General features: G+C 35.1%; 1 protein-coding gene across 1 annotated transcript; it reads left to right on the forward strand.

The window, feature by feature from the left end:
- Positions 1–2,104: 2,104 nt before the first annotated feature.
- LOC134270576 (GEL complex subunit OPTI-like) lies at positions 2,105–10,348 on the forward strand. The gene is made up of 4 exons (XM_062752812.1): positions 2,105–2,349; positions 3,852–3,955; positions 9,407–9,536; positions 9,925–10,348. The coding sequence occupies exons 1-4, from the start codon at positions 2,242–2,244 to the stop codon at positions 9,967–9,969; spliced, it is 387 nt and encodes a 128-aa protein (XP_062608796.1). The 5' UTR covers positions 2,105–2,241; the 3' UTR covers positions 9,970–10,348.
- Positions 10,349–11,532: the final 1,184 nt, after the last annotated feature.

Raw genomic sequence — 11,532 nt, forward strand, 5'->3', positions numbered from 1 at the left:
CGAGAAAAAAACCCAACTTCTATTAACACCCTATGCCAAGGGATTATGAGGAGAGTAGCGTATTAGAAACCCTTGGCTAGCGAAGATGATGATAATCTAACAACCAAGATCTATGATAAACTTGATGACTTTAACTTTTCTATCGTCAACTTTCCTTACTTACACAGCTTTATACCTTCATTACCTGCATACATGCTATTGCTTATCGAATCAACTGAGAGATATAAATTACTGACAAACAAGTTGATGAAACAAGAGTATCAGCAGTCTCGTTAAAAGTAATAATTTCCGGCGTAAGTTCTTTGGTCGAGTCGATACAATGACCTTGTCAGCAAATGCTGACTGAAGTTTTTCATACTATTGTTTGTCCATTATTTATACACTGAATTGACGACGGATTTTTTCGTTATTTCTCGATAATGACAAGGAGCACACGGCGGGTACTTGTGACCGGTCAGCAGGGGATGCTCACTCCTTCGTGGCAACTGATCCCGTCTCTTTTTAGCTCACCTGAGCCGAAGGCTCAAGTGAGCTTTTCTGATCACATTTTGTCCGTCGTCCGTCTGTCCGTCCCTCCGTCTGTAAACTTTTCACATTTTCGACTTCTTCTCAAGAACCACTGTGCCAATTTTGACCAAACTTGGTACAAAGCATCCTTGGGTAAAGGGGAATTTAAATTGTTAAAATGAAGGGCCAAGTCCCCTCACAAGGGGAGATAATCAAGAAAAGACAAAAATAGGGTGAGGTCATCAAAAAATCTTCTTCTCAAGAACCACTGGGCCAATAAAGCTGAAACTTATGTGGAAGCACCCTGGGGTAGTGTAGATTCTAAATTGTTCAAATCATGACCCCCGGGGGTTGGGCGGGGCCACAATGGGGAATCAAAGTTTTATATAGAAATATATAGGAAAAATCTTTGAAAATCTTCTTCTCAAGAACTACTATACCAGAAAAGCTGAAACTTATGTAGAAGCACCCTGGGGTAGTGTAGATTCTAAATTGTTCAAATCATGACCCCCGGGGGTAGGGCGGGGTCACAATGGGGAATCAAAGTTTTGCATAGAAATATATAGGAAAAATCTTTGAAAATCTTCTTCTCATGAACCACTGGGCCAGAAAAGCTGAAACTTATGTGGAAGCACTCTGGGGTAGTGTAGAATCTAAATTGTTCAAATCATGACCCCCGGGGGTAGGGTGGGGCCACAATGGGGAATCAATGTTTTACATAGAAATATATAGGAAAAATCTTTGAAAATCTTCTTCTCATGAACCACTGGGCCAGAAAAGCTGAAACTTATGTGGAAGCACCCTGGGGTAGTGTAGATTCTAAATTGTTCAAATCATGATCCCCGGGGGTAGGGCGGGGTCACAATGGGGAATCAATGTTTTACATAGAAATATATAGGAAAAATCTTTAAAATTCTTCTTCTCAAGAACCACTTGGCCAGAAAAGCTGAAACTTATGTGGAAGCATCCTGGGGTAGTGTAGATTTCAAATTGTTTAAATTATGATCATTGGGGTAGAGTGGGGTCACAATATGCAGGCGCGGATCCAGGATTTGGATAGAAATATATAGGCAAAAATCTGAAAATCTTCTTCTCATGAACCACTGGGGCCAGGGCAAAGCCCTGGGGGCTTATGGGGAAGCCCCTGGGGTAGTGTGGATTCTAGAGATTTTGAAGGGTTAAAATGAGGTCTACCAAAGCCCTGGTGGGGGCCAATGGGGAATCAAATTTTTGCCATAGAAATATATAGGAAAAATCTAGAGATTTTGAAGGGTAAAAATGAATTCTACCAAGTAGACATATTTGATTTACGCTAACTTTGACAATTTTGGGGGCGCGCGGGGTCACAATCCGCCACTGATATGTATTACAAGGGGGAAATCTGGTAACAAACAGAATGGTCAAAGATTCTCAGGTGAGCGATGTGGCCCATGGGCCTCTTGTTTAGGTGTTTGCTCTGCTCCTGTTTTGTATTGTTTTATGGACTTTTGATCTTGAATACTGTTCGTTATCTCCTTATATTTCATTCTCTCTCTGGTGGTACAGGCGAGCTGAATCTCGAGGTAACTATCCAGCTGATTTCAAGGTCAAAGTAATTTATAATCGGGATCGGAATGATAAAAATTCCGAACGATGTAAAGATCAAAAAAGAAATTTATTAATCGTAAAAGTCGGTAAAATCATTTGAAACTTGTACCTCCAGTTTAATATATTGTTGCTAGAGAGCAGTATTTAATGGCTTCTTCATCGAAAAAGCGAACGGACGAAAAACCAGCCAATGGATTTTTAAATGCCTCAACACTTTCGAAAGCAATGGCATCTGGGTCCACGTGGGAAGATAAAGTATGATAAATTGATTTCCTTGAGAAAGTTTCCTTTTATTGTTTACTTGCCATGGTTGTATTGTTCATTTTGTTTAAAATGATTTTACATTCAACACTTTTCAATGGAGTCAGTAGGTCTAGAGTAGATTAGGATTCTAACCCCTCCCCCAGTCTCTGGCACACATACACCCTCCAGCTGTCCAGTGGTAATAGTTGAATACACACTTTTCAAAAGTTATGTGCCTTGGTCACCATCTTAGGGAAAAACGCATAGAATCCTCACAGTAGCCTTCATCTGTTCATACATTTCTGGTTTTTAACTTTGTCATTTGACTAAAAAAATGTGCATCATGTGTACTGATTGCCCCAAGATGGGGCTACCCATATATCGAAAGAAAAAATTTAAACACAGCGAATTTATCGGAGCACACCCAAATGCTTTGTAGCGAAAAGAGGAGAAATGTCATTGCTTACCCTTTTGACATTTTGGTTGACCTCACAAAGGGACATAACTATTGCAAAGTGTGGATTTGGACGACCTTAACGTTTACAAAGGTAATTTCCCTTTGCAGGGCCAACTTGTACAAGGCACTGTTTTCCATCTATAAAACATTACCAAAGAGCAAGTTGTCCTCAGGCCCTATTTTGGATCTTTTTGAAATTTCTATATGACTACCGAGCTGTACATGAAGTGAAACCAAAATATTTCACTAGTAATGGAAAAAGATACATATACATGTACATGATTATATATTAGGTGGAACATTTGTACAAAGCAATGCCTTGTTGCTATGAATCAAAATTAAAGCAACAAATTTGTGTTAGATGCAGAACTATAGCCTTAAGGCTTTACATTTAGTCTTTGACCATAAGGCTTCAGATCCCATAATGCAAAAAAGGTGCAATTAACAGTGCAAGATTTTCTGTGCACTGTTAGGGAGAATTTCTTCAATTTTCAGCTTTAATCAATCATCTACCTTTCACTCCTTAGTTCAAGACCAATTCATATTCTGTATAATTGATCCTCTACACACCGATGAACTCGCTTGTTTTGAATTTTGTCGAAAGGCAAAAAACTCATGCCAATAAGATGTAGATAATTTTTGACTTTGGAAAATTTTTAAGAACTTGACCTATATTGTGTCATGTGATTCCAAATATTGGTACTTTAAACCTGGGTCCTACTACTCTTTCCAGATTTAAAATAAGTGAGGAATTTAGTATTTTTCATACCCCCTAACTCTGTCTGTATCCTAACTCTTTTCATATTTTGGAAACTGTGTGCTATATTGATGCTTTCAAAGCTTTTTCCTTATGAATTACCAAGGAGAGAATATTGCATATTATGAATACCTTAGTGAAGTCAGGATAATCATGGTGAAGGGGGGGGGGACATTGAATAACAAAGTTGAGATTTCAAGCCTCTCTGCAATTTTCTGGGAAAACATTGATAAATATATACTAACTGTAACAACTGTAATACGTCAAAATTTTCAACTAATCTCTGTAGTATATTTTCAGGATGAATTTTTAGATGTCATATACTGGATGCGACAAGTATTTGGTCTTGTCCAAGGCTTGATATGGGGACTTCTTCCACTGAAAGGATTTTTTGGATTATTGTTGTAAGTTACATGACTTTAAACACAATTGTCACTCTTGACTATTTTCTGGTCATTTGTAATCAAGTAGGGAAAATTGTCAGGGGTTCACCGTTGTATTTTACTGTGAAATCACAAACTTTCTTGGGGGTTAATTTTTTTGCTTTTGAGGTATGAAGAGACCCACCATTTTATGTCCACTACAAAATGTAAAATGTTACATACAGTGTACAAAACTACATAATAATTCTTCATCCATGAAATCAAATATCTACAAACCTAGAGTTTTTTCCTCAAACCACAAATATTTGACCTCACAATAGTATGTGTGATTTCACAGTATTCATAAGAGAAAAATTTTTGAGAAATGGACTGCAGTTGAAGAATGAGGTGATTATTGTAAATTTGTTAAAAATTGAGAGTTCACTCCAAAAAATATAAATTTTTCTGAATTATCTATTATCTTCTTTCAAAGTGGTCCTGAAACAGGAATGGAATTCACATTTTCACATACCCGGTAATTAACATTTACAAGATGGACAAAAATCATCTGTGTAATTATGTTCCCCAAACGGAGTTTGGGAACATATTGTTTTTACTCTGTTTCTTATTATTATTAAGGTCTTCCGTCTTCAGCGGAAGACCTTATAGTGATTCTACTGTTTCTTATTATTATTATTCTTATTTTTTTCCCCAAAATTTTGTGCAGGCGATTTCTCGAAAACTATTCGGTGGTTTTCAATGAAACTTTCAGGAATTATTTGTCATTATATGAACTTTGTTCATCAGAAAGAAAATTTGGAATACTCACCTTTGGTTCCAAGTTATTGACAGTTTTCTGATTTTAAAATGGATTTTTGTCCCCCCTTTTTTACGAAAATGGTCCAAGATATTAACTGGAGACTTGTTAGAGATGATAGATGATGACTTTTAGATATGTGAAATCACCTTTTCGTGTGTCGTCAGTACTTCCGGTCGCCAGCGGAAGCGAATTTAAATAGTACGTATTTTTTGTTTTTCAATATTTTTCATTTATTTTTGGAATATTAATAGAGACTGTCTTATAATGCTTACTATATAATTTGTTTGAACATTGATAAATCCAAACTGTAAATATTAACATCTGAAAATCTGAAGCGGGCCCAATATGGCGGCTGTCTATGTCAACTCAGACATTTCGCAATAGGGCTTTTCAGAGGCAGCCAAGCGTTTGCTTGAACGAAAGTAAATAAGGATAAATGAAATGTAAAGGAATACGGGGATTGTCACGATGTAGTTACGTTGCAATTCTGTGTCCAACTAAGTTTAAATCCATGGTCGTCTCAAACGTATTCTACAATTGGTTTCGGCTGGTTCTCAAAGTAGAAAAAGAAAAGACTAAATGTGCAAATGAAATACATATATATGTGTACATAAAGTAACTTTGGAATTGATCATGCTGTGTAAAGAGAATTTGGCTAATACGGCATGTACAAAGATACGGAAAATGGAGTTTAACAGCAAATATTGTTAATATTTTGTGATATTCATATCGAGTTCAGTTAATAAAACAGGTATGCTAATTTATTTTCATAGATTTTTCTCTTTCGAAGAGATTCAGCTATATACGTATCCCGATCGGCCTTTCCTCAGTCATTTTTTACACAAATAATGCAACAGAACAACAATAAGATGGATATTTCAAAACATAAAATCTGTACATATGGAAAGTTTGCCTCCTAAATTAGTTGGAAAGTGCTGCTAGAATCCCAAGTTATGCATGGTTTTATGAAAAATCAGGGTTCATATGTAAAAAATTCAAAACATCAAAAATGACTTATATGCTTCCTTAACATGCCCGCGAAGAAACAATATCGATGTATATATAGTAAGTATTAAACGTATCCACTGTTTTGCTCATGTACACTTGAGTCATATTAAACTAACAGGAAAGACAAACATAAGAAAAAGATTTTTTTTGAAGAATTGAGTTTATATTAATATTCTTGTCTCAGAGATATGATTTAAGTTATTGAACATAAATGGTATTTGATTCCTTTACCGTCTTAGGGCGACACATGTTTATCGGCGAAACATTTCAACCTTTTCATGAAAGTTTAACTAATTGAGATAGTTCAGTATGGGGATAAACAGGAAATTTTAAAAAGTAAAAAATTATAGCAGTTTCATTGATTTAGTGTTACTTATCTATTTACGCCATAGAATTTGTAAATGTGTTACAAACAATTTCTTTACCTTGAAATTTTAGCTATAAGAACGTTCTTTTTTATTTCCATTGAAACTATCACACCTATTTAATGGGACATTCCAAAGAAAAGGCGCGAAGATTCACTCGTGGTGTTTGGCGCTAAATTTTGAATAGTAACCCGCCTTTTATTATTCTAAGACAGATGTATTGTTTCAGAAGTATATACAAGTAGATTTAGAGCTGTGGTCCCAATAGCGTAATAGTAAGCGCTATGGATTTTCATGCTGGCGACCCGGGTTCAATCCCCTTTGTTTCCATAAAAAGTTGTATCACTTTTTCAGCTCGATTTTGCGGGGGTTTTTTTCAGAATCGGACGGAAGACCTCTCGTTGCTCGCAATATAAGGTCTTCCGTCTCCAACGGAAGACCTTCTTGTTTTCGTTCGGTTTCTTTTTCCCTATTATTATTATTATTCTTCCAACCGATTTTGTGCAAGCGATTTCTCTGAGATGGCTCGTCCGATTTCTACCAAACTTTCAGATCTGAAAGATATTCAATTGATCTTGATAGGTTTTTTTCCTTTTTTGATTATCTCACTTCCGGTCGTGAGATATGGACGATTTTCTGATTTTCAGAGGGTCGGCTTGTCCGGGAAACTCCTCCGAAACGACTTAAGATATGGACTTGAGATTTTCAGGGAAAATAGAGGAAGGTTTGGTGAGTTGTAATTGGGTCTCCAAATCTTTCTAGCGCAAAAGGCACCGAAGTTCGGTAGGGCCGAAAAAATGTCTCAGAAATATCTCACAAAATTTGACGCATTTTGTCTCATATCTTCACACCTGTTCATAATTTGTTAAAACATATTGAAGACAAATTGTGCAACATCGCAAGACCTTTCATTTGATATAAAAAAAATAGGGCTGACCCTTCAGATTAGGGGCTAAGAGGGGCAAAAAGTCTTTTATCTATAACCATCTAATGATCAATATTTTGTTATACATTATTGAGCAAAAGTATCCATCTTAACAATTTGATGCTTACTATCTAAGTTGTTTGAAAATTGGCTTATCTGAATTCTAGATATTAATATTTGAAAATCTGAAGCGGGCCCCAGATGGCGGCTGTCTTTGTCAATTCCGCCATTTCGCAATCGGGGTTTATGGAGGCAGCTGAGCGTTTGATTAAACCATTCTGACATACGAATGCATGAAATGTAAACAAAACTACTTGGACTTTCACGTAGTAGTATGTTGCAATTCAGTGTCAATCTTAACACTTAATTTCCGTTTCACTACTTAAGTGTAACTGGGCTAGATACGATATATGTAATGTGTACAAAGACTTTTTAAACGTCGAAATAAAATAAAGGCGATAAGAACGTTTTATTTATTTTATTTCATTGCAGCTATCACACCAATTTAATAGATAAGTTCAAAGAAAATGCACGAATATTTACTCCTGGCGTTTGGTGCAAATTATTAATAGTGACCCGCCTTTTATCATTCTTAGACAGGTGTACTGTTGCAAAAGTATACACACAAGTATATTTAGAGCAGTACTCCCAAAAGCTTAATGGTTTGCGCGTTGGGGATAAAACAGAAAAAGGCGACATGGGTTCAATCCTCGATCTTTGCGACCAAAATTTTGAATCACTTTTCAGCTCGATTTTACGAGATTTTTTTTCCTGAATCGGACGGAAGACCTCTCGTTGCTAGCAACGAGATCGTTTCTAGTTATTATTATTTTTTTTCTTATTTCTTATCCGGTACTTTTTTTGTCCGCGAGTGTTCTCAGAAACTGTTCACCCAACTGACCTAAAACCTTTTTAGGGTTAATAGGTGTGTAGTGTAGGTGTGCGGAAGGAAGGTCATTTTGCGCGCATACGCATGCACGTGCGTGCGCGTGAAATGAGTGAATTGACTAATATACTTAATATAGCTATTACTTTTACATTTTTCGATGAAATGATTTGAAACTCATCATATAAAGATATATTAATACTGTAGATAATGTGACACTGTCAAATTAGCACGAACTCACGCGCATGCACGTGCGCTTCGCTCTGATTGGCTGAAACAAAAAGCTCAATATCTTTTCTGTTTTTTGACGAAATGCTATGAAATTTAAAACATAGGCATACTTAAGGATGTACTACAATATGATATATAACAATTGTCATGTAAACACGCGCATGCACGTGCACTGCAATCTGATTGGCTTAAACTTTAAATGGCTATAACTCCTTTGTTTTTCAACCAAACAGTATGGGATTTAGAACATAGACAGACATAATGGACTCCTACAAGGTGGAGTAATTGTCATGCATATGCATGCACGTGCGTGCACGTGTGCTTTGCTGTGATTGGCTGAAACAAAAATCGCAATATCTTTTTCAATTTTTGACGACATGCTTTGAAATTTTAAACATAGTCATGCATTAGGATGTCCTACAAAATGATATATAACACTTGTCGTGAAAACATGCGCATGCACGTGCGCTGCAATCTGATTGGCTTAAACTTTAAATGGCTATAACTCCGTTGTTTTTCAAAAAAACAGGATGGGATTTAGAACATAGACAGACATAATAAACTCCTACAAGAGGGTATGGTCGTCATGCACATGCGTGCACGTGTTTTCACTCTGATTGGCTGAAACAAAAATGTCAATATATTTTCCGTTTTTTGACGAAATGCTTTCAAATTTAAAACATAAGCATACAATAGGATATCCTACAATACGATATATAACAATTGTCATTAAATCACACGCATGCACGTGCGCTGAAATCTGATTGGCTTAAACTTTAAATGGTTATAACTCCCTTGGTTTTCAACGAAATAAGATGGTATTTAGAATATTGATAGACATAATGGACCCCTACAAGAAGGTATGGTCATCATGCACATGCTTGCACGTGTGTGCACGTGAAATGAGTAAAATTAAAATATGCTTGAATAAGTGTATTTTTTAATACTTCTGGATTAAATGCTTTGATATTAAGTCTATTTGAATATATATACATAGTGTAGAAAAGATGATATGATCATTACCCACATGCATTCACATGAGCTCGCATGTCATGCTAAAATTTAAATATATTTTGTAGTCTTCTGGGAAAACGTTGTTTAAGTCTAAATTGCACAAAGTATGTCTTATTTAATAGAGCTTAAGGAAATATGGCACCAAAAGGGAGTTGGGGAGCGTTTGGGGAACATCTGTAACGGTCCCCGTTACAATTAGCCCTAGTTTACAATGCAATTCTACTAAGAATATTACATTTGACAGGTTTTTTGTCTTCAACGTGGGAATTGTGTACCTTTACTACAATATGTTTCAAAAAATTGATGATGAAGAATATGGAGGAGCTACAGAAATTTTAAAAGAAGGACTAATGACATCATTTGCAGCTTTTCTGGTATGTGATGTCATTTTCATATACATGTAGTACATGTATGATAAGATGAAAACATATAGTGACAGAGCAAAAATTATCATTATTAGTACATGTACTGTAGAATACTGTAATTACTGTTATTGATTTATTATTTTGGACAGTGATATAAAGAGTTCAATATAATGTTAAGATGCTGTTAAAGTCATCATCAGCTGTGAAATTTTTTGTGTTTCAACACATTTTGTATCTTTAATAGGCTAGTGATGGCGTGTGTTATATAATCTGTAGTGGCCCAAGTTTATACAGTATACGAAAATCTTAATTTTCTCTAAATATTCATTTAATCTATTTATTATCTGAATGGGTAAAATTTTTGTCTGAAATAAAAGAGATTACATTTTCTTTTCAGGTAACTTGGATAATAATCTACTCATCATTACATACCAGTTCATAGCATTGACTTAGAGATGCCAGAAGCAATCATACCTATACACAGATTCATTTCTCATTCACTACAGCAAGGAGCATAAACCACTGAGGTGCCATGGATAAAACTAAAGAAATTCTGTGGCATTTAACACACAATGAGATATATGTTGTTATATTTGTGTGAAATTTTCCAACAGAACGGATTATTGTCATTTGTGAAGTGATACATATGATCTTTTTGGATGAGTTTGGTTTTTTTTTTTAACTTTCTTGAAGAACGCCGGTTGTATTCGTCAAAAGCATAAACATAAAATGTTCACACATATGTATGGTAAATATTACTCAGTTTTTATATGGTATTTATGAAATATTGAAGTACAATTAAATGAAAGTAATTATATACATCTTAGTGTCAACCATTGTCTTTTAATAAAAGGTTATGATATACTGTATACATGGTTATTTTTGCCCTTTCAGATTTGGAAACAAGTTTGCCCCATTTTAAATTCGAATAGAAAGATTTTTGTTTAAGATATTATACTGTTTACCGGGTACTTTGAATTTGTCCTGTTTTAAATTGCCCCACTTCCATCAAGGGCGAAAATTTCCCTGTATACAGTAATTAATGTTGCTACACAAAATTTTGTAATTGCATCATGTGCATATTACCGATTATGAAAATTCTGTTAGGTAGGAATTGGGTTTGAAAGAATTGCAGTTTTGTGTTCTCAGTAACAAATTCCAGTAGGATTTTTCTTCAAAATAATATAGATTACCTATATTAATTATTATTAATAATTTACCATTGAACTCTGTCCCCCTCCCCTGAGATTGCTAATGATCCAATGGTGAGTAATGACCTTGACCGTTCTGGCGAGTTCAAGGTCACTTGCTGAAAAAGTATAAAATTCTTCACCATGCTAAAACTTCGACTTTGTAATGCTCAATCACTGGAAGCACATTCTGAGATTGCTTTATATGCTCCAATTGATAATCACCAGAAGTTCATTCTAGGTACAAAGTCTGTTTAAAATTAGAGGTTGTGTCAATCCACCTTGACCCAAGATCATTTCAGCAAGATCAAGGTCACTGGCTGAAAAATATAAAATTCTTTACCTGGCTAAAACTTTTTTATGGAGATTGAATCATTAGAAGCTCATACTTGGTACAGAGATTCATGTGAAACTTGGTTGCTGTCACATCGACAGCTTTCCACATATTAAAATTGGTTCCTAACTTTTCAAAGTATTGAAACCTCCATATAAATCCTTATTAAAGCCCTTCTGCTTCTATAATTTTTATTTAAACTGGATCCTATCTTAAAGTACTAATCCATAATGATGTAAATCTCCATTCTCATCATTTTATTCATTTGTAACAATAACTATCACAATACATCACAATACTGTAACCAAATAAAAAGTGTATATATTGTGAATGGTAAAACCAAAATAATGACATGAAATAAACAAATAAACTATACTGCTCCAATTCCACAGAGATTCTAATATTTCAGATTTTTATAGATAAGTGTATATATAATTTATATAAATACTTAAGTCATGCATACATTCAATCAAAATGTAAA

Source organism: Saccostrea cucullata, unplaced genomic scaffold (genome assembly GCF_032062105.1).
Source record: "Saccostrea cucullata isolate Sc308-1 unplaced genomic scaffold, CSIRO_AGI_Scuc_v1 ctg679, whole genome shotgun sequence".
NCBI classification, from domain to species: Eukaryota; Metazoa; Mollusca; class Bivalvia; order Ostreida; family Ostreidae; genus Saccostrea; species Saccostrea cuccullata.